The sequence below is a fragment of the Canis lupus genome, chromosome 13, assembly GCF_003254725.2.
Source record: "Canis lupus dingo isolate Sandy chromosome 13, ASM325472v2, whole genome shotgun sequence".
Taxonomy (NCBI): domain Eukaryota; kingdom Metazoa; phylum Chordata; class Mammalia; order Carnivora; family Canidae; genus Canis; species Canis lupus.
This window is the reverse complement of record NC_064255.1, coordinates 60338418-60365349: the sequence shown is the minus strand read 5'-3', so window position 1 is coordinate 60365349 and position 26932 is coordinate 60338418. Positions and strand designations below refer to the sequence as shown.

Here is a 26932-nt window from a genome sequence, read left to right as displayed (position 1 = left end):
CAGTTGTAGGGAATAGTCATTTCGGGAATGTCCATTCCTAGGATATCATGTCTGCTCACCACATTAAATCGATAGCTACTAGTCATGTAATGAAAAGGGTAAGAACAGAGTGCTGGAATTTTCGTTTTGTGAGATTTTATAGTTTTGCGACGATGCAAATCTTTATGTCTAAGTTAAGGAAAAAACATACTCAACTTTTCTTGGGACAACTGACCCTATTTTTACCCTAGACTTCCATGGTTTGGGATCACTTCCTTTAGTGTCTAGGTCTCTTTATGGTGACTGCTATGGTTTAGGGAAATTGAAGCTTAGGTATTTCAGTGCATTCCAGAGTATATTGTAGAAGGATGTCCGTGATCTTCACAGAAATGTAAGTTGTTTTCATAGCCCAGCATGAATACATACCAATCATCCTTTCTAGGCAGAGAGTGGATGATTTTTCTTGAATCTATGCACAAGAAATCTCCTGGGATTGGTAACTTTCTGGAGAAAAGTATAGGAGAGTTTCAGGGACCGGGGTTGTATCTTATTTCTTTTGTTTTTCTGGCACCTCGCTGGTACCTAATAGGCATTCAATCAGTGTCTTTGGATTGAGTGAATGAGGGAGAATCCTATATGGTGATTACTGTACATGTGATTTTTCCAGGTTTGTTCACAGTTCAGTCTTCGTCTCTGATGCCATCCGGCCAGCAGAGGGAGTCCAAGGTCCATGTCAGGATCAGAATAGAATGTGGAAAGGGGGACATTTCTGGCCATGGAAAAGCAATTGCCAAAAAAAGGAAACATGAGTTTGAAATTGTCAAGGGAGGATAATTTTTTTAAAAGATTTTATTTATTTATTCATGAGTGACACACAGAGAGAGAGGGAGAGACACAGACAGACAGAGAAGCAGGCTCCTTGCAGGGAGCCTGATGTGGGACTCAAATCCCAGACCTGGGATCACACCCTGAGCTGAAGGGAGACGCTCAACCACTGAGCCACCCAGGCGTCCCAAGGGGGGATAAGTCTTTCAATGACATTTCACTCTTAGAGTACTAAATAGTCTTGATACCATGTGGATAATATATTAGAGGAAAATACCTATTCTTTTCTGATTTTGAAACATGAAAGTTTAAAGGAGAAAGTAAAGATTGCTTACAACTAATTTTGAGTCACATTTAGCTGTCCCCACTTTTATCTTTGTATACATAATACATAGAATGTAGGCTTCTTAAGGAAAGGGATTTTTGTATTATTTACTGAACTATTCCAAGCACCTACTAGAATACCGCCTGGCACATACAGGCATTAGATAATTAAACTATTGAGTTAATGTCAATAATTAAAATTATACTATAATTCAGTTAATATTATATTGGATGGATGAATAAGGAAGATGTGAGATGCGCACACACACACACACAATGGAATATTATTCAGCCATAAGAAATAAGGAAATCTTTTTTGCAACAACATGAATGAACTGGAGGGCATTATGCTAAGTGAAATAAGCCAGACAGAGAAAGACAAATACTGCACTGTATCACTTACATGTAGAGTCTTAAAAAGAAAAAAGTCAAACTCACAGAAACAGAGAGTAGAAAAGTAGTTGCCAGTAGGGGTAGGAGGAAATAGGAGAGCTTGGTAAAAGGGTTCAAATTTCCAGCTGTTATATGGGTAAGATCTGATGATCTAATGTAAAACATGGTGATTATAGTTAATAACACTGTATTGTATAGTTGAAATTTGCTAAGAAAGTAAAATCTAACTATTCTCAACAAAGAAAAAAGGAAAGAAAGAAAGAAGAGAAAGAAAGAGAAAGAGAAAGAGAAACATGTGAGGTGATGGATGTGTTAATTAACTAGGTGGGGGGACTTCTTTCACAATGTATATGTCCACTAAATCACCACAGTGTACACTTTAAATATCTTACAGTTCGATGGGTTAATTCACCTCCATAAAGATGAAAAAAAATTCAATATTATATTGTCAGCATTTTCCTACATCATATTTTTAACACATACATTCCATTAATTATCCATATAATCACAATTTTATTCATTCAGTAAAATATTATCTTTTGACTGAAAATACTCACTACTGGGGCACCTGCATGGCTCAATTGGTTAAGCTTCCAACTCTTGATTTTGGCTCAGGTCGTGATCTCAGGGTTATAGGATCAGATACTGAGTTGGGCTCAGTGCTCAGCAGGGAGTCTGCTTGAAGATTCTCTCTCTCTGGCCCTCCCTGCTCAAATAAATAAACAAACAAGCAAACAAACAAACAAATAAATAAATCTTTTTTAAAAAGAAAATATTCATTACTAGGCTGCACTCCCAGAGATTTTGATTTAATTATTCTGGAATGGGATCTGGGCATATATAGTTTGTAAAGTTTGCCAGGAAATTTTAATGTACAGCCAGGACTGGGAAGCATTGCTGTAAGTTACACAGCCAAACTACTTTCCAAAAGGTTGTACTGATTTATTTATTTATTTTTTTTATTTATTTATGATAGTAACAGAGAGACAGAGAGAGAGAAAGAGGCAGAGACACAGGCAGAGGGAGAAGCAGGCTCCATGCACCGGGAGCCCAACGTGGGATTCGATCCCGGGTCTCCAGGATCGCGCCCTGGGCCAAAGGCAGGCGCCAAACCGCTGCGCCACCCAGGGATCCCGGTTGTACTGATTTAAAACAGAATCAGTTACATATGGCACCAGATATTTTCACCAATCCTCATCATTATAGTTGGAGATTGCTGAGTGTTCAAAGTGTGGTCCCCAGGTTCAGCAACATTGGCATCACTTGGAAGTAATGAGAAATGCAGACTCTGGCTCTTTCTCTGCCCCAGTGAATCAGGATCTGAATTTTAACAAAATCCTCTGCTGATTTGAACTCACATCACCATTGAGATGCACTGATGTAATATATTTTCTTAATCTGATAAGGCAAAAACAGTAACTTGTTTTTACTTGAACTTGCAGAAGTTCTACTTTTGAGGTTTTATCTTTCATATGTTTTTTGTCCACTGATAGATCATCTTTATAAATTGTCTGTTTCCATCATTTGCCTGTTTTAAAATTAGGGCTATGTTCTCAGATGTTTGGGTATACGAAAAAACTGATACCTTAATGAGGGACCTGAATGAATTATTAGGTAGAGATCGGTTGGCATTGAAATTTAAATTTATCTAGAAGCAATTGCACCAAAGAGAGACAGGAAAAAAATGTTCTGAAGAATATTTAAACTAATCCTTATTTAGGGGCCATGGGTATTTATATCTCTCCTCTTACCAGCCATCAAATACCCATCATCCATTGATTTAATACATTTTTGGATTATCTTTATGTAGTATACTCTACTAGGACTATGAGTCTATGTGACCATAAGGAAATCTGCTCATCTTGGGCCTTATAATCTATTTGATCTGGTTACATGTCTACAAAGTTCATTCTGGCTGATTGAGTGCTAACTGCATGGCTCAGACATTGTGGCCATCTAGGCATTCTTTAAGCAAAGGGTAGTAGAAGGAAAGGAACTCACATCCATTCAGTACTTATCATGTTCTATCATATTCATTTCTTATGATAATTCTGTAAGGTAGCCAGGACATTTGGATCGTAAACCATGTGAGGAGTGGAAGAATGACTGCTCTTGGTGACAAACCAAATAAAGTTTATTTGGGAAAGGAAAGGGACAACTTTCCCTTAGGTAAGAATTCCAATTAAAAAAAAGGAGAAGAAATGAGGGAAAAGGAAATTCACCATTAGAATCTCACAGTAATCTTTGCCTTTTGGAAAGATCCACGGATGGATGCGACAATTAGTGCTAAATATTTAAGGAGAAACAGGATATTTGGGTAGCCTAAAGTCATCTCCCCCAAATATTTAGTAAGGGGAAGCTGAGCCACTGGGGCTGCCCAGTGATCATTTCTATTACAGAACACAGAGGCCTTGGCTGTATATAGCCTCTCCTTCATGGTCGGGTCTGCAAAGCACTGTTCCTAGGGAATGAAAACTACTTAATATACTAAATCTCTCTTGGCATAGGCATTTCTGGAACATCTCTTCACAATCAATAGAGTTAAATCTTGAACATCACATCGTCCAGTCTGCTTATTTTCATTTTATAGTTTAAAAAAGTGGATGGAAATAACAGCACATGTTTAGGGCAGCCTGGGTGGCTCAGCGGTTTAGCACCGTCTTCGGCCCAGGTTGTGATCCTGGAGACCCGGATCGAGTCCTGCATTGGGCTCCCTGTGTGGAACCTACTTCTCTCTCTGCCTGTGTCTCTGCCTCTCTCTCTCTCTCTCTGTGTCTCTCATGAATGAATAAATAAAATCTTTAAATTTTTTTTAAAAAGCACATGTTTATATATTTCCTTATATTTTGAAGAAAGTTTTATATTTATATCTCACTTTATACTCACCAACTGTAAGCTGCAAGCTGAAAGGTAATCATTATTAGCATCCCAGTTTTATAAATTTCAAATAGAGACTCTGGGATGTTCACTAAGTTCCAAGGCCACAGTTAGTTATTGGCTGGCACTCAGCCAATAACTGGGAAAGCGAAGCTTTTCTACACTCTCCAAAAGTGAAAATGGAAAGTCAAATTCTTTTGCTGTTACAGGTCAGAAAACTGGGTAATCCTTATGCGATAATAATAATAGTAATAATGATGATAATATCCAGCCTTTTTTTGCATTCTTTTTTTAAAAAAGATTTTCTTCCTTTATTTATTTAGAGATCATGAGTGGAGGAAGGGGCACAGGGAAAGGGAGAGAGAGAATCCCAAGCAGACTAGCTCTGAGAGCAGAGCTCGATGCAGGGCTCTTGATCTCACGACCCTGGGATCATGACCTGAACAGAAATCAAGAGTCTGTCTGATGCTCAATCAACTGAGCTATTCAAGCACCCCCCCTTTGTTGCATTCTTACAATATGCCAGAGAGTTTGCTGAGTGTTTTCTAAATAGGTGATCTCATCTAATCTTCTTTATGATTTTACAAGCAGGTTTTGGATGTGGAGAGCACTGGCATCTGATTGGATGTGATTGGCAGGAGAAGATGGAAACATAAAGGTCTTAATAGTTATAAGCCGTGGTGATCTGCAATATGGTGGTACCGTTAACAAAAATAGAGGGTGCAAGAAAGCAGAATGTGAAATAAGGTGGTTTCCTTTTTGTGTATGTCATGTATGTACTCTGAATTTTACAGAGTCCCCATTATTTGACTTCTTTAAAGCACTTAGAATAATTCGTTATGATTAAAACAAGCTTAAATGTCCATGCTTTTTAATGGTTTAGAGATTTGATCAGATAAGTTATGTGTAAGCTCAGAATTTCCAGCAGACTCATCTAGTAGCCACTTGCCTGGCATGGGTTTGAAAGCTTCCCTAAGCATGTTTCTGAGGATTGCACTGGTGCAACTGGCTTCAATTAGTCTGGTGAGACATTCCTTTGAGAAGCAAATCAGACTGCAATTACAGTGCGTGGGGCAGACGGGGCGTGGAGGGGGAAATGATTGATAATTAACTAGGAGAATCTTGCTGACACAAAGTCTGATTTGAGTAATGATAAAGAAACGTGTCTATAGTTATTATACATTGTGAGTTTTTTCTCTGCAACCCCACAACTACATCCCCCGGAGGTGGTGGGGGGAGACAGCATGTTACTGAGTAATCTGACGTCAGCTGAGGACGCACATACACAGTATCCACAAGAATGTAAGGGACAGTCCTTCAGGTCAGTGTCAAGTCTTACAACCCACACCCCTACAGAAGGGCCCTGGGTGCGGTCAACCCTATCTGTTACTCACAGACAAGAGTCCCTCCATTTTTCATGGAAATAACTGTTTATGATTCCATACTGCTTTATACTTTGTAGGAGAAAAAACAAACTTTTCATTAGGACCTAAATTTTCTTTATGGTCTCTGGATTCTTTTAATCTAGGGATCCACCCTTTTTTTTTTTTTTTTTTTTTTTTTGGTCCCAAGGTTCCAGAGTCATTTGTTAGTCCAATTGATTGCTTCACTGGATAGGGCTTATGGGGGCGGGGGGGAGGGGGGTTTCTCATACCATGGTGGAGGTTATGAGCTAGTGAGACCTTTCACACTGCCAAAAGAACCACATCCTAGCTTTCAGTTGATATTACTTCTAAAACTCTCTCCCTCATTTCCTTCCTTCTCTTACCAAATCCCTTCTCTGTTATTGCTCACATATATAATATCACAGCCATGGGGGCAGGATAAAGGAAAAAATGCCAAATATCATCCCACTGATAACTAATGTCAGGTAGGGAAAAGGAGCAAAATGTTCTCACAGTCATAGGGAATTCCGATTTCACTTTTTGTGTGAATAATAGAGATACTTAAAGATTTTCTTAAAGTACAAAACCGCTTTAAGAATGTTAAGGGATTGGAGGTGCCTAGGTGGCTCAGTTGGTTAAGCTTCAGCCTTCTGATCCCAGGGTCTTGGGATCGAGCCCCAAGTTGAGGTCCCTGCTCAGTGGGGAGCCTGCTTCTCCCTCTCCTCCCTGCTCATGCTCTCTCTCACTATCTCCCTCTCTCTCTGAAATAAATAAAATCTTAAAAAAAAATGTTAAGGGATTGATTGTATGAATTATGGTTCGCTAATAAGGCGGAATACAATTTAGACAGTAAAACTATGGGGTTTTGGGGGCAAAATAATGTGAAGGGAAAATATTTATGATATATAATTAAGGGGAAAAAGCATGTTGCATTAATACTATATGTTACTATGGTGAAAACTCAACTTTGTGAAAAAAAATACACAAAATATGCACAGAAAAAAGTAACTAGAAAATATTCATCAGTGTTAATGGGAGTATTATTATATGAATGGTAAAATTTAAGTGACTAACTTTTGCTCTTTTTAAAATATATTTATTTATTCATGAGAGACACAGAGAGAGAGGCAGACACAGGCAGAGGGAGAAGTAGGTTCCTCACAGAGCTGGATGCGGGACTTGATCCTGGGACCCAGGGATCACAACCTGAGCTGAAGGCAGATGCTTAACCTCTGAGCGACCCAGATGCCCCTCCCATTACTGTTTGTTGAAGAGACTATCTTTTCTCCTTTGGATATTCTTTCCTGCTTTGTTGAGGATTAGTTAACCATATAGTTGTGGGTGCACTTCTGGGTTTCTATTTGTTCCATTGATCTGTGTGTCTGCTTTTGTGCCAGTACCATACTGTCTTGATGACTACAGCTTTATAATATAGCTTGAAATCCAGAATCATGATGCCTCTAGATTTGCTTTTCTATTTCAGCATTGCTTTGACTATTCAGGGTCATTTGTGATTCCATACAAATTTTAGGATTGTTTGTTCTAGCTCTATGAAAAATGCTGGTGATATTTTGATAGAGATTGCATTAAGTGTGTAGACAAGCAGTATACACCTTTTGATTGTTAGTAGATCTGCCCTCTGCTGAAGATACTGTGGAATGGGTTAGAAATAAAGATTAGAAATGGATTTCTTGTTTCAGTAATGGTAGATTAAGTCATTTAGGCAGATTCTCTCTGCTTGAGAAAACTAAAACCACGAATGATATATTGAAAAAAATTTAAACCATCCAAGAGTTAATCACATAGTAAGGAATTAGTAGGCCAAGATCCAGGAGATGGATGGAAATCTAAAGAGGGGGGGATCCCTGGTTGGCTCAGCGGTTTAGCGCCTGCCTTTGGCTCAGGGCGTGAGACCTGGGATTGAATCTCGCATTAGGCTCCCTGCATAGAGCCTGCTTCTCCCTCTGCCTGGGTCTCTGCCTCTCTCTCTCTCTCTCTCAATCTGTGTCTCTCATGAATAAATAAACAATATCTTAAAAAAAAAGAAATCTAAAGAGGGGAGTCCAGCATTCAGAGCCATTTTTGCCCTGGGGCTGGTGGCAAATTTGGACTTGGCTGACCTACATGTTTAATAGATTGGCTAGGCTAGGGGGACAGCAGTCAAAATCTAGGACCCACCAAAGATGGGAGCCCTGGGGAGCTACTGTCTGCTGTTGTTAGGGGTGCACCAGAATGAAGTAAGTCCTGGAACAATTGCAGTCAGGCTTTCTATTATCTGAGTGGACCAGAAAAATCTCAAACTCTCAAATTGAGTGAAGATGATATAAACTGATGTTCCTCTGGGCTCCTAGCAGAAACAAACAAAAATATTCTCTGGCCTTGTTTCTACAAAGATTTTTAGTAACAACATTTGACCTGCTATCAAAGATAACTTGATTCAATAGGAGGCAAGATCACATGAGTAAGAAAGAGAAGAAAAACAAAACAGGAGAGACCAAATTAGAATCAAGATAACTAGGATTATACTTTGCTTTGAAAAAACTGAGACTATATTCAAAGAGATAAAAGCAAAGCTTGAAAAACTGGTCAGGGGACCAAGAAACTATAGATAGAGTATAGCAGATTTCAAAAAGAACCAAACGGAAATTCTAGAATTGAAAATGCCAGTAAACCAAATTAGAAAACAATAGACAGGTTTAGCTGCAGATTAGACACAGCTGAAAAAGAAAAAAAGACCTAATAAATAGAACATAGGTCAGAAGCTTAGAATTAGGGTGACATGAAAAGTTTTAAGAAATACATATTGCCTTTCAGGAAGTTGCTCCCAGGGTACTGAGGATGCAATCTGCAACATGTACATGTCCACCAAACCAGTGACGGCTATCCACCTGAAATGGTAATGGGAAGGAGGGCATTATCTGCACAGAAAGTGATCTTATATGTCCTAACTTTCTTCCAGGATTGTTTTCTATGACTTCTCAAATTGTCCTAGTCTCAGATGCACAGGGACACCAAAATAAAATGGTATAGGCTCTTAGGTTCTAAAAATGTTTAGTAGATTCCAGAAGGAATATAAGATGTTCTTATATGTGTTGTTTTCTTGTGGTTATAGATTTAAAGGAAGTTTAATTCAAACTAGTTGGTCTTTCTTTTTTAATTTAAAAATTTTTTTAAGTTTTATTTAAATTCCAGTTAGTTACCATATATATAATATTAGTTTCAGGTGTATAAAATAGTGATTTGCTACTTCCATACATCACCTGGTGCTCATCACAGCGCTTTCCTTAATCCCCATCACCTGTGTAACCCATCCCCACACTCACCGACCCTCTGGTAACCATCAGTTTGTTCTCTTATAGTTAAGGGTCTGTTTCTTGGTTTGCCTCTTTCTTAATTTTTTTCCTGAAATTAATAATTGTAATTATTTGTCTTGTGTGGTTTAAAATCTACCACTTTCATTTCATGCTAGGTACATAGTTTTAGTTTTACAAATTTAAAGTTTTAGATATATTAATAATTAAAAGTTCAACTTATGTTTGCTTAATTCTGTTAAGTTTCCTGAATGTGGCTCCTAACATCTTAGATTGAATGTTTACAAATTGGTGAGGTCTGCCAATATTTCATTGGGAGAATGAGGCTGCATTTTATGGCTCTTTTAGTGTGATTTCATTCCTGACTGTATGGGTCTTTTTACCCAAGGGAGTACTTAGAAAGTTGGAGGAGTTATGGAATTTTGTTTCCTCCTTTCCAGGTCACTCCTATGGTATAAGGCATCAATCACTTCCTTTGCTTATACACTTTCTGATTTTCCTTAGATGTTGACCTTTCCTCAACATTCTTCCTATGTGAGTTCTAACTTGGATTTTATGGATATCTATCAGATTTGAGACTAAATTTGTTTCTAAAAGTGCCTTCTTCTCCTAATAGGGCTATTCTTTTTTACCTTGCCTTTATTTGATTGATACACTTTTAGTTTTTCTGCCTCAGGACCACTAGGGGGAGGTATTTGCTATCTCTTGGCTTGATCATTTCTAGCAAACTATGAATTTATAAGCCTTGTGGTCTAATATTTTAAAACACCAACAAATGCTTTTTTGGGTATCTTAAAAAAATTAACAGACCCTTTTTAAAGAAGTTGTAGGTTTACAGGAAAATTGAGCAGAAAGTGCAGAAAGTTCCCGTTGTCCTCTTTCCCCTTCGCCAACCATGAATCTTATTACTGATATCTTACATTGGTGGGTGCATTTGTTTCAATTGATGATTGAATACTGATATTTTGTAAATTTATTTATTTGATACTCTTTAAAGAGGATTTTGAGAGAAGGGAGATTTTGAGAGAGAGCATGCCACACGTGCACACATGCCAATACATTAGAGGAGGGGCAAAGGGAGAAGAAGGGAATCTCAAACCCACTTCACACTCAGTGCAGAGCCCAATGTCGGGCTTAATCTCATGATCCTGAGATCAGGACCTGAGCTAAAATCAAGAGTCAGATGCTTAACTGGCTGAGTCACCCAGGGCCTCTCTAACACTGATACATTTTTATTAACTATATACCATAGTTTACATTAGGGTTCACTTTTTATGTTATAAATTCCATGGGTTTTGACAAATGTCTAATGACATTTATTTATCATCTCAGTATGATACAGAGGTTTTTTTCGTTGTCCTAAAAAATCCTCTGTGCTCCACCTATTAATCTCTCCGTCTCTCTGAACCTCTGCAATCCAATCTTACTGTTTCCATTATTTTGCCTGTTTCAAAATGTCAGCTAGTAGGAACCATATACTATGTATTCTTCTCAGGTTGGTTTCTTTTACTTAGCAATATGCATAGAAGTTTCCTTCAAAAGCTTAACTTTTCATGGCTTAATAGCTGAATGAACACTTCATTATATGGATATTCCACAGTTTATCAGTCATCTACTGAAAGACATCTTGGTTGTTTGTAAGTTTGGCAATTATGAGTAGAGCTACTATAAAAATGTGTATGAAGTTTCTTAAGTTTTTGACTCACTTAAGTAAATAGCAAGGAGTGCAACTGCTGGATCATTTAAGAGTATGTGAAGTTTTGGAAGAAATCACTAGCCTGTCTTCCAAAGTGGTTATGCCATTTTGCACTCTCACCAGCAATGAAATGAGATCTTGTTATTGCACACATTTGTCAGCATTTGGTATTACCCGTATTGTGGATTTTAGCCTTTCTAATGGGCACATCGTAGTCTCTTATTGTTTTTTGAATTTGTAATTTCACGCATATGATGTTGAGCTTTTTCTCTTTTTCATATAATTATTTGCTATCTGTATAGCTTTTTTTCGTGAGATATCTGTTCAGATTTTTTTGTCCTTTAAAAAATTGGATTGTCGTCTTACTGTTGAATTTTATAAGTAGTTTGGATATTTTGGATAACTGTCCTTTTTCAATTCTGCTACTATTTTCTCCCAGTCTTTTCATTCTCCTAACATTGTCTTTTGCAGAGCAGAAAATTTTAATTTTAATGAAAGTCCAACTTCCTGGTGTTTCTCTCATATAGTCCTTCTGGTATTGTATCTACAAAGTCATCACCCTATGCAAAGTCGTCTAGATTTTCTGCTGTGTTATATTATAGGAATTTTATAGTTGTGCATTTTGAGTTAACTTCTGTAAAAGTTGTAAGGTCAGTGTCTAAATTCTTTTTTTGTTTTTTTGAATATGGATATCATAGTTCTAGCACCGCACCTGGAGTGTAACTGGTTCAAACTGAGATACAAACGGAAACACTCCTCTGATTCTAGAGATTCAGAGCCAGTTCGGCAGGGACCGCAGCGCAGAGCGGATCCCTCTCCTCTCTCCAGCTCGCTCGCGCCTCGCCCGGCTTGCTCTGCAACCGTGTCTGCCAAACCCGATGTGGCTGAGATCGAGAGATTCGAGGAGTCGAAATGGAAGAAGACAGGAACGCAAGAGAAAAATCCGCTGCCCTCGAAAGAAGCGACTGAACCGGAGAAGCAAGCAGGACCACCGCAGTGAGGCTGCGCCAACCGCACAGTATTGCCTTCTTGTTTTGCCTCTTTTAGCTGTTTACCTTTGTAAGATGCAAAGCGGTTGGATCAAGTTTATTTATTTACTTTTTATTTTTTATTTATTTATGATAGTCCACACAGAGAGAGAGAGAGAGAGAGAGAGGCAGAGACCCAGTTAGAGGGAGAAGCAGGCTCCATGCACCAGGAGCCCGACGTGGGATTCGATCCCGGGTCTCCAGGATCTCGCCCTGGGCCGGAGGCAGGCGCCAAACCACTGAGCCACCCAGGGATCCCCTGGATCAAGTTTAAATGACTGTGCTGCCCCTTTTCACATCAAAGAATGGAGAACTACTGACGACGAAGGCGCCTGCCCTTCCCATCTGCCTGTCTGTCTGGCTGGCAGGGAAGGAAAATGACTTGCATGTTGGTGAAGGAAGAAGCTGGGTGGGATGGGAGGACGGTGAGATCTAGAGCATCCCGCAGGCTGTTAAAATGCAGTTTAATCGGAGTGCCGTTTTTTTGTCCAAATGATTTTGATTACTGGAATGCACGATTTTTAAACTATGCAAATGAAGTTTTAAAACGTGAAAAAAATGTAAAGGTTTAGAACCTCCCAAAAGAATCTAAAACATAATTAATTTTTAAATATTGTACACATGTCAAATTATAACATTTTATATACATTGAGTTAAATAAAATGTATTGTCAAAATTAATTTCATTTATTTCTTTTTGCCTCTTTCATGTGGCTACTAGAAAATTTTAAATTACATATATGATTCATGATATATTTCTACTAGATGGTATTTCTTTAGACTTTGGTATCCATTAGCATGTGAAGAGTAAATTAGAATTCAATTTTCTAAAAATATTTTGTACTTTCCACATAGAATGCCTTCAGGATATATTATTTCCCCCTTCTTTGTGCTCCAAGAACAATTTGTCACCTAGAACAAGATAGATATTATTATGACATTTTTGCCCTTTTAATATAAGGACATAAATAAGATTAATGTAAAAAAAAATCTCACAAAATACCGGGTAAGGAAGGGCAGAGAGCATGTTTAGATCTGGATAAAGGTGGGAAGGCAGAGATGGATTTATGATGAAGCTAATGAAGTTTAAATTTACGCTCCAGTGCTCTTCACTTGTATAGTTCCCTTCCAAGGCCCTAAGAAGATGCCGGTTATTTGCTCACAGGGTCTTATGTTTTACGGCTCTTAAAATAGTGAGATATTTTAGCCACAACCAGTGAAAACATCTGACTCTCTCCACCTCGATTTTCCTTTCATCTTATTCCGTCTTGTGTCAAATGGCATTGAAATGATCACAGGCATTTTTGGGATCTGCCCTGAAAGGTTGATTTGGGGATACACTGAATTTGGGTATAATGGGGTATATTTATGTGGTTTGTGAATATGAAGTTGCTCTGGTTGTTTCATTTCAGAAATGGCTCTTGGGAATAGTCCTGCCCTACTGCCCCAGTGACTCACCCCATCAAATGTTGGGACACCACAGTGAAAGGCAAGAATTGGTATTGAAATATGAACTTGTCTTGTGGTGCTTGGAAGCAGAAATATGTGGTAATGGTAGAGGAAAAAGCTCTATATACTGTTTAAAGCCAGAAGCTGGTCTGTGGAAAATTCTACCAGAGAGTAAAGTTGCAAGCAGAGATTTCAGTTTTCATTGGTGCCTTGTTTAAAGGGTAGATCTTTTCTGCCAGGAATATATTTGCTAATGCAGTACATATGTAAAGAATCAATTTCATAAATTCCCACTGAAAAAGAAAAAACTATGGTAAATATTTATGAAATTGATTTTCACAGCCAAAGGACAAGAAATCGGGATTCAATTTTCCAAAACTATTTTTCTATTAGTGTCATGTGATACTAATTAAAAGTGCTAGAAAAAGATTTCCCAGGGGCATCTGGGTGGCTCAGTGGTTAATCATCTGCCTTCAGCTCAGGTCATGATCCCAGGGTCCTGGATCAAGCCCCTGTCAGCCTCCCTGCTCAGCGGGGAGCCTGCTTCTCCCTCTGCCTATGTCTCTGCCTCTCTCTCTGTGTCTCTCATGAATAAATAAATAAAATCTTTAAAAAAAAAAGTCTTCCTAAAAAAAAAAAATCAGAACTTATCCTTATATTGCTGAATATCCCCTCCATGACTGTAGTATCCCTACTCCGAAGAAAGTCTTCCATCTGCAGCATGATCTAAGTGTCCTGAGGTAATGTAATTTCTGAAAGGGTCCACCCTTCCATCCCCAAAGAAGAAAAAGGGTCAGTTTCAAAATCCGTTTAATATGTATAACTTCCAGGTCCGAGGTGGCAGAGTGTTACATTTCAAAGGCAAATGTATCCATTCAATTTTTTTTTCAGAAGTCATTATTCTCTTCTGAACATATTCTGAGAAATATGTTTTCTGAAATTTCAAGAAAGTTAGGTAAACTAAGAGTTTCTTCTGACAGTCTCTAGTGTGTTTCAATCTATTTGCATGTATCACCACATTTAAGGCAGCTTAGTTGAAAAAATTCAAAACAGCTTACTGAGTTCCTGGAAGAAAATAAAACACTTTTTAAAGATAGGTAAAAGCATATCATATCAGATTTAAGCATTGTTACTTGAGATCAAATTTCTTTTCTAGGAGTAAGAGTATCAATATCAAATCATTTTTTTGTTATTTCCAAGGACATTGGGTTCTAGACATCCCTACATGTTAAATGATTATCTCTGCTTGTTGATGCTTAATGAGCTTAGTTTTGCAGCTATTACTAGTGGCTGCTTGTAATGCTATGTTAAGAAGTTTCTGTGTATCATCCATGATCAGTGAGTGGACAAGAGTACAATGATTGATTAACTGTGTCTGTTGTAGACCTGTCTATGTTTGGGGGTCAGAGAGAGAGATAAGAAAGGGAGAGCACAGTCTCTTTCCAAAGACTTCCAGGTCCAACCTAAGATAGAAAATATGTTATTTTCTACTAAATATTTTCTATTAAATGCCAGCAATTAAATGTCTCCTTTCTGGGTTGATACAACAGGATTGGTGGCCCAGTAAAAATATTCCCTCACATTGCTGGAATCATTTGTATGAGGTAAAAGGGAGCCCTGATTTTTTTAGGATCTGTATTTGTCAAGGCAAGACTAAGAACCCTGTTCCCACTCTGCGGTGACTCCTGCAGCATTTTCCTGGCTCAGAAAATTTACCATTTGGTGGCCCACTGGTGGTTTCCTGGGTAGTGTGTGTGCCCCTTTGGATGCCTGCAGGGGCGGTCACTCCAAAGTCATCATCTGTGTCGCTGGGAGTTGTGGAGAAGCTCTCCGGGGTTCCCTGGATGGCAGGATTCCCTCCTGCTTGCCCTGCAGGAAGGATTCCATTCTGGGCATCTGGATTAGCTGGACTGGTAGGCAGGATGGCTCCAGGAAACAGTGGCTGAAAAATGAGGCCTGGGAAGATTTGTGGGGACCCTGGCTGGAATGAGGAAAGGAAAAGGGAAACAAAGTCAAAAGGACACATTTTAAGGCTGGTCAACCAGCCTTTTCTCCTTCAAGGGCAGTGAGTTGGGGCAGGAATGCAAGATGGAAAGGGTAGTAGAGTCAGAGAAAATAATAAAGATTAGGCATTTCTCAGAAGAAATGCTTCCCTCTCCTGATCGAGCCTGGTGATGGTTTCATGACTAATTCCATGCTGTATTTTATTTTCCTCAGAAAGGATAAATCAGAACCAAGCCAGTCATGGGAAAAGGAATAATGAATAATGTGTTCATCTCAGGTGTACATGAAGGTAGAACTAAGGTAGAAAATCCATACAATTATGCTGGGCTATATCCCTGCTACTGACCTAAATTATAGTCTCTCTTTTGCCCAGAAGTTTTTAAAGAATTTAAGAGACAAAAAATTAATGGGAAAAATTAATTAGTCAATCAATCTTCATCTTATGGTTTCCATCTTTTCAAGTTTCTTTTGATTTTTTTGAGGGCATTGAATATTCAGTCAGAAATACTTCTCTTGTCAGTTCAGCAACTTGTGTATTCCTTGAGGTTACTTAAAGGAACTCTTCTGTGTAGGTTTGTCAGTGATTTGCGTACTGGATATAAACATTGTTGCTGCCTATATTTATTTATTTTTCCTGGAAAATATTACTGTAATAAGTTCCTCCTAAGAAGAAATAGTTTAGTATGAACTTGATTTGGAGAAAGTTCAGGCAGGAACTTGTTCTCTGAAACTCCTCAGTTCCAGTGATGTTGACATAGAATAGGAAGGCTTGAGGGCTCATAATTAAGATATAGGCTAGTTTCTTTGGGCATAGTTCCTAATTGTTAGTTTGTGTAAGAGCCTCTTGAGAAGTTTGTTTAAATTCCCAGGCTCCATTGTTAGAGATTCTGATTGATCTGATCTAGGGCAGAATCCAGAAATCTACATTTTTATCAGCACCCTGAATTGTCTTGATCTGGTGATCCAAGACTGACGTTTGGAAAACACTGTCTTAGATTTACCAGGTACTGAAGGCAAAATTAGGCTTATGCCAGAAAAGAGACAGGAGTGGAACACAGTGTTTTCAAGCTGGGGGTCATGGCATCTATAGATTTGAAATAAAGAAGGTGGTAAGGCCTATCATTAAACAATAAGACACAAAGAATAGACTATAAGTTACCAAGTGCATTCCATACAGTAAGGGTAAATACTATTTCATGAAGTGTGTATGTGTGTGTGTGTGTGTGTGTGTTAGCTGCATTAAAGATACAGCTATTACTGTGGGTTTTACTTTAAAAAGTTTGAAAACCACTGGTATAGCAGATAGAAAAATGACTTTTGATCTGAATCTACTACTTCTTGACCTTGGGACCAACATAGCTTAAGTTCTCTGAGCCTCAGTTTTGTTATCTATATACCTGGGTTAAAAAATCTGTGCTTTGTGGAGTGCCTGGGTGACTCAGTTTGCAGAACATGCAACTCTTGATCTTGGGGTCAAGATCAAGCCCCACACTGGGCATAAAGTTTATTTAAAAAATATCTGTACTTTGTAATTTGGTGAGGATTAAAGGCAATATATATAAAAGATCTAGAAGGTGTCTCTTAAAATTGGCTTATTAATGGTAAATGTGGGCTTTCATGTATCATTGTTGAAAAACAGCCCCATTATTTGATTTTATTTGTGAACAATCTAGTAAATCTCTACCTTTTTCATAATAGAAAGATTTAAAAGAAAACCTGTCTTCCCAGATAATGCCTCAACTCTTCAGTGTCATGTTTAGATATCACATTAATTCATTTTTTTCTAAAAATGACTTATGGGGAAAGATACAGAAGTATCTAATAATGGTAAGATGAGTATTATTTAGGTTCAGCCTTCTAGTTATTTATGTGTATAGGGAAGAGTTCATCCATCAGGATAAAATGCTAGAACTTTTCCCATAAATATTAAAAATTTAAGCCAAGAAATTAATTTTTTCCTGCAACAAATACCAATAAGTATATTATTCAACATTGCATGTTTTTTGATCATTGATAATCCTAGATTTTAATCATATAAAGTTAAAAATATGCATTGAATTTCTGGATAGAATTGAATCTAATATCAACATATGGAAAACAAAAGCTAAGTCAAATTAATGGAAAAGTAGTTGGAGAAGGATAGTGAAATCCTCAGCTAGACAAAGGTATCTCAATGCAAGGATCTGTAAAAAATGTTCATTTTACGATAATATACACCAGATTTAAGGTTAGTGGTAAAAAGAGATTGTATGGTGACAGAAAGCAGGATTGTGATAGCATGAGAAGAATTTGAAATGCTAGTAATTTAATTTTTTTTTTTTTACCAATTCCTCTGAGCTCAGGATAGCACCCTAAAAGGAAAATAATAACACAAGTTGTTAGACAAAGTTTAATATATTTGAGGTAAGGTATGTATAATATAATTTAAAAACTTAAAATACTTTAAAATTTGTAAAGAGATTTAAAAATTTTCAACAGTATTTTAATTGCCTTTATGACTTGTTTCAGATAATTCAAGTCACTTTATGATATTGGACTGCTAATACCTAAGATCTGAGTGATGTGAAGTCTTCTGAATTTTTTTTTCTGAATTTTAAAACATATATTTTTCTACTATTAAGTAATATATGTACATTGGAGGAAACTTGGAAAATGCAGAAAGCAACAAAGAAAAAAATACTATCCTGTCATACAGAGCCTGATGGATTTTCTTCTACATGTTTTTCACACATTTCTTTTTTATATAATAGAAGTTATTTATATAATTTATATAAGCTCTTTTTTATTTTTTATTTTATATAAGCTCTTTATGTAATTTGGGTCTTATTTTTTCTTTTAATAATACACCAACTATTATTTAACCTTACCAGTGACAGATTCAAATAAATGCACTTTTTGAATGGTCACAAAGTATTTGCTTTTACGTTGCACCACCTACTCGATCATTTTCCTTTTGTTTAAATTTAAGTTGCACCCGAGTTTTTTCTCTATCACACATATTATTATTTTGATTAATATATTTGTAAATAGACCTTTGCTATATTTCAGATTATTTCATTGGGTTGTGTTCCCAGATGTGGAATTAAAAATTGATACAGACTTTCTATCTGATTCTGCTTTCAGAATTTAAAGCTACCACCTGATGTGGGTCCTGTATGATCTTGACCCTTGGTAATTTTATCAGTGATCTCAAGTAGTATTACCTTTCATAAAGGAAAATAAGGAGAAAGGAAGGTGTTTGTATTATTTTTAGGGAAAAGATACATAGTTAATAAGTAAATTTGAGATTGAAAAAGAAATCCCCCAAATCATTAATCATTAGATCAATCCCATTAATTAATTTTTTTCTTAGCTGTATGGTTTAAAGGGCTGACTAGTTCATCCATGACATTTACTGTGTGATTGTAACTGAAGAACTGTATTTCCAATTGTTCTTCAAATTAGAAATAAAAATATTATCTTCAAAGGTTGGTATGAATACTGAGATAGTATATAACAAATAATAAAATACCTAGAACAGTGTCTGTGTATAATAAATGCTCAATAAGGGTTAGCTCATCATAACCAGTGTTTATACAGTGCAAAGTAAATAAGAAATTTGGCAACTATCTGGTGAATTGAGGCAGGATGACGTATGTCAAACTAAGATGATATAAAATAAAAATTACGTTATAGAATAATCTTACATGGGCTCCAAGGTGTGCTACAATAACTGGCAACATCTGAAAAAGAGTGAAAAATTCAATTGAAATTATATTCAAAGATAAGTTCTAGCAGATGATATAAATACTGAGATTTTCTTAAAAGTATACAATATTCATTGAATAAATATTTGTTACCAATATATCAGCTACAGTCATAGGTAGAAACTCATAGAGTTAATTGGGAATTGGAAGTCAACCAATTTGAAAAAAGCAGATTAGACCCAGAGAGATTTAGAAATCAGTCCAAGGCAGCACATTTAGTTACTGAATAGAATAGGCAAAAAATAATTTTGGTCTCAAGCTATCTCCAAACTGTACAAGCAATAAGAATAGTAGAATGCATATGTTTCTTTTATATGACATCTCAGAAGACACATTAAAAATGGATTTTTAAAATACAAAGATTTAATGAAGCATATGTGTTTAGTCTCATAATGGTAATCTGGATGGATATTTTGCTGTTAAAATAGAGCACTGGTAGAAAATTACAGTTAATATCATTCTATCATCTAGATACTGGCAGAGTTCTTAGAAGTAAGTGAGAACTACTTCACAGGTCACTGATAACCACATAAATTTTATGAAGTTTTAGTTGAAAAGATTGGGGTGAGGTGTTGGCATGCTCTGATACTCTAAGAACTAATCTCGAATTTGTACAGAGAACTAGGGTTTTAAAATTTATTTTTATTTTTATAGAAATTCACATAGAGTCATGAAAGTTATCCAAATGGAATTTTGACACTAACCAACCCAAAAGATGTGGAAGTCTTATGAAGTAGACTCTTAACTTTGTTATTTCTCAGGATAGTTTGTACAGTAATACCCATAATGCCAAAAGGTACACACACACATTTAGGATATACATTTAAGAAAAAGCCTTACTGTCAGTCAGATCCTTGGCTACTGACAAAAAAAAGCCCAACTATTCTTCAGAATGGCGATGGGAAAATGGGTTGAAGGGAAGGGGTACTGAGGATTTGGAAAAAAGCATAATTGAGATTTCTTCTTTAAAGGCCAATTAGAAGGAACAAAAAGATACAAATAGGAAACCACAGATGTGTGAATATGAAGTGTCATAAAAGATAATTTAGTTCACCAATAAAACAGTAAAGAGAAAAAAATTGTATTAGTTTTTGGTGGAGGAATTGTTTGAAATAAAATAGCTAACACTGAGTGTTTTCTGTGTGGTAGGTACTATTTTAAGTGCTTTATGTTTATTTGTTTATGTAATCCTTTTAACAGCCCTCGAAATAGGTTCTACTTTAATCCCTGTTTTAAATCATGAGGAAAATGAGCCGCAGAGTGAAGTAACTTGACCACACACGTATAACTAGGGAGCTGGGATTTGGCCAGAGTTTTGTGGTTTTAGAGTTCATCCTTAATCATGTTGGCCTCATGTTGATAAATAAGAGCTGTGGACAGGTGCCCAGGTTTCTGGCAGAGGATGTAGGTCACGCTGCATAGGGAGACTCAGGATTGGAAGGGCTGGGGCTGCACAGGAGGTCACATATGGGGACACTTGGTGGTGGCATATCCTGAAGACATTGAAGAATCCCTACTAAGTATGGTGATTGATTTATATTATTGCATATTGGGGAGCATGCAATGTCACACCCTCCCTGCTGAACCTTCAGGATCATCTGCAGTGCCTACTAAAGCCTTTGACTGCAGTGGATATTCTTCGGTGAATATGAAGATGTGCCAAATTGGACTTCAAGGTTAGAGCTGGGCAACAATTGAAACTGAAGCTGGAGGGTTAGCATATGGATTACATCAGGGTCGTGTTTAAAGAGAGTCTCATTTTACTTGCTTGTGTTTCTAGTCTTTTTCAGAGGATCACTTTTATTATTAAGATATAAATAAGCGGCAAATACTTTGAGTGAAGGCTCTAATATATCTGTAAGAAGTAAGTGCTGATTTATATCCATCTCAATATTAAAAAAGAAATGTGAAAATTAGTTATGTCACAGAATTTCACAAAGAGGAATAAATGAAGCAACATAGGGTTTCTTGTACTGTTATTTTGGACAATGAAAATACAGAGAAAAGTATCAGTTGCATATGATATAGAATTTAAATTAAGCAACTTCAAATTATTTTGTCAATTACACCCAGCTTTGATTACATTTACTAATTAATACACGCTTGCTCTGAATATGACCTGGAGGTGTCCAGAGAGGTAGGAAGATGATTAGAATATATTGGCTCATCGCTGTATTTATGTTTCATAATTTGGGAACATGTACTAGAAGTCTTGCACTTTTGTGTATCTTTAGACCCACAAATACTATTCCTAAGAACTGGTTCTAAGGAAATAATCATTGATATGGTTAAAGACTTAGTTAAAGTGTTTTCACTGTAATACTCTTTACAGAAGCAAAAATTTTGATTAAAAAAAACCAAATTTTTGCAGTATGATAGAACATTAAACAATCAAAACAATTTTATAAGTGAATATTTCAAAATACAAAAACTATTCAAAATACATAAGTGAAAAAATTAGATTATAGAACACTAGACATAGTAAGAATATATTTTCTTTAAAAAATGTACTTATATGTGTAGAAAAACAACTGGAAGGACATACCCTAGGATGCTAGCTGTGTTTAGTTTTGGCTGGTAGGATTACGGGTGGGTTATTTTTCTTTTTGGTTTTCTAAATTTTCTCAATTCTCTATAATTAACACACAATATATATAATACATAAAGACACTTCTACAAAAAATTAGATCATTATGTGGGAAAGACAGGGGCTGGATTAATCTGTTACAGAGAATAAGTTACCTCTAAACAATTTAGTCTAGCTGTAAAGAGATCATTACGTATTTCTCCAGTCACTAAGGTATTTAGAGAAGTTTCAAGAAGGTAAATCTTGGGCTTTTTCTTTTGTTAAAACACAACACTTCTGGTAAGAGTGATGCTCTACGTATGCCATTTAAATCTTAGTGACAGAGGGTTTTTCGGGGGGAGGGTTTCCTGAAAGCCAGTAATGATGGGAGGGGAGAAGGAACTAGAAAGTCACTGGGGACTTGGGCATGGAACAAGCACAGAAAAACATTAGACTTGATGCAAATTCATCTCTTTATTTTTTTCTTTGGGATGATTCTGGTCATCCAGAAAGTCTTCTATAGAAAAGAGCAAGCTAGAAAAGAATTCTGTTATCTCTCGATTTCCTCCTTTATATTTGTTTACTTTTCAATTTTCCCCAGTGCCTCACATTTTCCTGTTACTCATTATAGATGTATTTTAGAGAGGTTATAGGGTGGTGTGCCCAGCTTTCTTGGTAAGTTTTCATCAAGGAGCAAATTGCCAAAAATGTTCTATGTTTAATTGAACATCCCTCTGTAAATTTCTGAGTAAACTTTTTTTTTAAAGAATTATTTATTGGGCAGTCTGGGTGGCTCAGCAGTTTAGCACCGCCTTCAGCCCAGGGTGTGATCCTGGAAACCCAGGATCGAGTCCCACATCGGGCTCCCTGCGTGGAGCCTGCTTCTCCCTTTGCCTGTGTCTGTGCCTCTCTCTCTCTCTCTCTGTGTCTCTTGTGAATAAATAAATAAAAACTTTATATATAAAAAATATTTATTTATTTATTTGGTAGAGAGAGAGAGAGAGAAAGAGGGAGAGAAAGAGGGAGCGCACGAGAGGGCAGGGGTAGAAGAGGCAAAGAGAGAATCCCAAGCAGACCCCATGCTGAGTATGAAACCAGCTGTGGGGCTCCACCCCAGGACCCTGAGATTATGACCTGAGCTGACGCCAAGAGTCTGATGCTTAACTGACCAAGCTACCCAGGTGCTCTTCTGGGTAAAACTTGTAAGAAGCTTAAAAAATTCTTTCCTCCCCTTTAGGCTTTAGATAGAATATACTCCCTGAAGTTGAACTGAACTCCTGTCTTGAACTTACTTGGGGTTGCAGCTGCTGTTGGGTGTTCAGTACCCCCAGGCTGAGTGGGAGGGTCTGGGTACCAGAAGCCATCCCTGCAGCAGGATTTAGCTGTAGGACAACGGAGGAGATTGTCATTGTGTTGTGTCATGTGTTGCGCATTCAAGAAACTAAAATGTATTTACCAAATGCAAAATATGCTTGAAGGGAGGATTTGCAAGGCACATGTATACACTTACTATTCACACATAAAAACTAGTATGTGATATACTATTGCATTGGGAATTAGATGTAGAGACTTTGGGGACTTACTTAGTCTACTGGTACAACCCTAATGTGCAGGACTAACTTTTCCCATATGAACGCATTTTCTCGAGGATTACTTGGATGATTTTATCCTCACTTTCCCCTTTTGACTATAATAACTATGGTTCATATGATTTTTTGCTAACTTTCTTATAAAGAAATTAATTCCTTCTTAGGTAGTCCCATAAAAATGGTGAGGGTCACAATGAAATATCTAGTCTGAATATGGCCTAAATACTGTATTTAAATTTGACCACCTTAATCAGGAGAGGAATTTATTATGTTTCCTCTCCCAGACAGAGTCAACTATACAGATAGTCCTTGAGAAGGATGAAGATCTTTCTACCCCTTCTGGTTTCCTCTTGTTGGGATGATGATAGTAGTTATAGCGTTTGTGTAGGTGTGTGGACATTGTGAGGCCAGTGAGGAAAATATGTCAGAGGAATGTGCAGAGGACCTTGAAGAAGACATAAGAAGAACTAAAGCAGTAAAGATATGAGAATTTGATTAATTCCCCTAAAAGCCCATTTACTAGGAGGAATTTTTAATGTTATACTGAATAGCATCCCATGCTCTGACTTTTCTGTGTACTTTTTCAACTTATCCACAAAGAATGTGTGTGTGTGTGTGTGTGTGTGTGTGTGTGTGTTTGTGGATATACTCAACATTAGGTATTATATTTAACAGTGGATATTAAAATGATTTAAGGGTACTTACCAGCTGCAGATCTGACGCCAGTGTGAACATCTGTGTCAGTGGTATTAGACTTAAAGAGGGGAAGACCTGTAGGGCATTGAAATTGAGGTAAGAACAGAGCTTGTCTGTTTCCAGCGCGCTGCCAAGTGGTGGATATCCTCAAGTACCTATACTCCTGTCACAGATGGATTTAGGATGAAGGTAAATGGAGGTTAAACTTTGGGACCTCTTATCAGTGTTGGTCTTTTCCGTGGCCCTCAGAGGCATCGTAGCAGTGTGTCGAGATTAAAAATGTGTAATTGGCTCTTATTTCTTATCTCATACACTTTCATATGTAATTTTACATATCTAATTTTGTGTTCTTTTTTTTGTGTGTGTGTGTTCATTTTCTTAAACAGGATCCCTAAATTGTATAAGCTTCAGGTTCCTTAAGGAATGAGATGCTGTCCTGTCTTGAGTGTTTTCTAGTGTCCATAAATTAAAAAAAAGCTTCAGACTTTGGTGTTATTGTATTATTTCACAAAGTTTAGGGTAGGTAAGAAGGGATCCTTTAGAGCAGAACAAGGGTTGGAGTGGGAAGAAGGGGGTAGCCAAGAGACAATGTAGATTTCAAAAGTCTTTCAATATGCTTTGAAGAAACAGATTTTATGGTAACATCAGCTCATCAGTAACAAAATAACTTAAAAAGGTTATAAGGAAATCTGCAGTTATTTATGTAGAAGTATCTTAATCCCTGCTGGCTCTGGCAGCTACCACATATGATTATGTCACAGTATTTCAAGAGCATTGATGACCAAGCTTTGTCTATAGGTGTAGCTATTGCTTTTCAGAGTTTACTATTGGTTGCTAAACCAAATTATTACTGAGACAAAAAGAAAAAGAATGAAGATGTTTTGCTTTTCCTGCTCAAAATTTTCAAAAGGCATGTTGATTCTTTTTTTTCTTCCCAAGAGAAAGTCATCCTCTCTTGTTCAGCCATAAGACTTGGTGTATATCTTGATTTTAAATTTACTAGTCTTGACATGCTCCCTTTGTTGGTCTGCAGATGTTCTCCACTGTAGACGCTTACCTGATTTGGCTGTTGCTGGTTTAGCAGTGTTGCCTGGTGTGGAATCAGTTTCGTTGGAGGAAGTCCCAAAGCAGGGTTGAGCTGTGCCTGTGATGACAAATATTAGATGAGGCAGGGATGGGTCTGGGGTTTTGTATACATTTATTTCCAGGACGTAAAAAGTTGTCACAAATGCAGAAATGTCTGCTTTTAGGCTTTGTGTGTTTCTGGAGTAGTTTTAATTCCCTGGAAAGTTTCATGTATGACAGGAGACGGGATTGTAGAGTGGAAAAATGCCACAGCAGAGGGATGTGGTGGGGAGGGGTCTAAGGTGGGGTTGAGCACACGGTGGTAATTCCTAGGTTTCCTTCTCTTTTCTGGAATTGCCTTTCTCCTTTTCTAGGACATGAAAAACATCGTCGGCACATTAGCTCTGTAAGTATTTGCTTTTCCCCCATGCTTGAAGGTAAACTGCCATAACTTCTACTGCATTGTCATGAAGCTTCCTGCTTCTGCCTTCTGCCTGACAAATCATTTCCTGTAATGGAAATTCAATTTCGTCCCTGGCCTGGGTATTTTCCTAGTGTATTAATAACCTAATTGCAGGTATGAAAATGTCATTGACATCCGTATTATCTAGTTGTACCATTTTGTTTTATAGATGAGGAAACTGAGGTTCACAGAAGCAAAGTGACCTGCCCAAGGTGATATGGTGAGTAGCAGAGCCTGTACCAGAATCCCTGCAGGTTCTCTTAGTCCTCGAATAAATAAATCCTTTTTCATCAGCTTCTCTGCATTCAGGTAGAAGCCTCCTGGCCTGGTCAACTCCAGTTTGCCCTTGCATCCCAGAGGGCAGAGTGGTATGGCCCTCCAGCACTATATCAGCCCTTGAGTGACTTGGCTGTATCGTGAAGCTGCCACTGACTGGTTTCACTATGGACTTTTCCCTTCTGTTGTAAGAGGTAGGATTGGTATTATCTACCCTTAGCGGTCCCTTTAAGGTTTAAGATTATGTATGTATGCTTTTCATTCCCCACGATCTATTGTCAGCATGGCAACCAGAGTGCTCCTTTGAAAACAATAGTCTTGGGATGCCTGGGTGGTTCCGTGGTTTAGTGCCTGCCTTCAGCCCAGGGTGTGATCCTGGAGTCCTGGGATTGAGTCCCACATCAGGTTCCCTGTGTGGAGCCTGCTTCTCCCTCTGCCTGTGTCTCTGCCTCAATCTCTCTCTCTCTCTCTCTGTGTGTGTGTGTCTCCCACGAATAAATAAATAAAATCTTAAAAAAAAAAAAAAAAGAAAACAATAGTCTGGTTCTTTCTCTTCTCTGCTCAACCCCTCCATTGACTTCCATTTTCACTTGGAGTAACAGCCAGAGACTCTATGATGGCCTACACAGTCCTCATGCCCTGGACCTCTATTATCTCTCTGACCTTCCATCCCATCCCACTTCCTCTTGCTCACTTTGTCGCTGCCATCAAAGATACTTGCTATCTCTGGGCAGATGGGCTCACTCTTGCCTCAAAACCTCACCTCTGTCTGTTTCCTCTGTCTGGAATATTCTTACCCTAGACATTGGCTCACTCTCTCACCTGCTTCAAGTCTTTGCTTGAGTTTACTTTCTTATTGATCAAAGTCACTTACCCCAGCCACTCTCCTGAATATGCATTCTACTCCATCACCAATGTGTACCCTATTTCCAAGCTTTGGGTCTGCTAAAAATAATCACTAGGCTCTTTTATGTGTCCACATTTAAAATTTGGTTCATTTTTTTATATAAATATGATATATTCAATAAACTCATTTACAAATAATAAAAAATATCTTGTCCATGTGTCCTATTTTTCATTTGATAAATACCACTGCTGTACCTTAAAGGCATGTCAGTATCACACCCTGCATCCCCTGCACCACTAACTTGCCAGCTGCTGTCATATCATTGGTGATTAGCAATCTGCATTAACCTTCACACAACTCCTCAGTCAACCTTGAATGATAGTGGCTGTATGCCTGGAAAGTTTTATTTATCTT

At 37.5% G+C, this 26932-nt stretch overlaps 1 protein-coding gene and 1 long non-coding RNA gene across 2 annotated transcripts; one reads left to right on the top strand and one right to left on the bottom strand.

The window, feature by feature from the left end:
- The first annotated feature begins 8596 nt into the window (after positions 1-8596).
- LOC112652276 (uncharacterized) lies at positions 8597-12431 on the top strand. Its single transcript, XR_003131329.3, has 3 exons — positions 8597-8679; positions 11559-11808; positions 11916-12431. It is a non-coding gene; the product is annotated as an uncharacterized LOC112652276 (long non-coding RNA).
- Positions 12432-14079: 1648 nt separating this feature from the next.
- On the bottom strand, positions 14080-25905 carry AMTN (amelotin). The gene is made up of 8 exons (XM_025435838.3): positions 25636-25905; positions 24925-25011; positions 23877-23942; positions 22875-22964; positions 18957-18992; positions 17595-17621; positions 14983-15247; positions 14080-14331 (listed from the first exon to the last, which is right to left on the bottom strand). Exons 1-8 carry the CDS (start codon positions 25684-25686, stop codon positions 14321-14323), a joined length of 633 nt encoding a protein of 210 aa, XP_025291623.2. The 5' UTR covers positions 25687-25905; the 3' UTR covers positions 14080-14320.
- Between the last annotated feature and the right edge of the window lie 1027 nt (positions 25906-26932).

Excerpts from the sequence above, each read along its gene's own strand:
- AMTN (XM_025435838.3), bottom strand. The coding sequence starts at position 25,686 with ATGAAAAAGGATTTATTTATTCGAGGACTAAGAGAACCTGCAGGGATT. Across the intron at positions 25,012-25,635 it reads GAGAACCTGCAGGGATTCTG|GCACAGCTCAACCCTGCTTT; the intron begins GTACAGGCTCTG and ends TTGTCATCACAG. Across the intron at positions 15,248-17,594 it reads TCCTGAGCTCAGAGGAATTG|CCAGGGTCCCCACAAATCTT; the intron begins GTAAAAAAAAAA and ends TCCTCATTCCAG.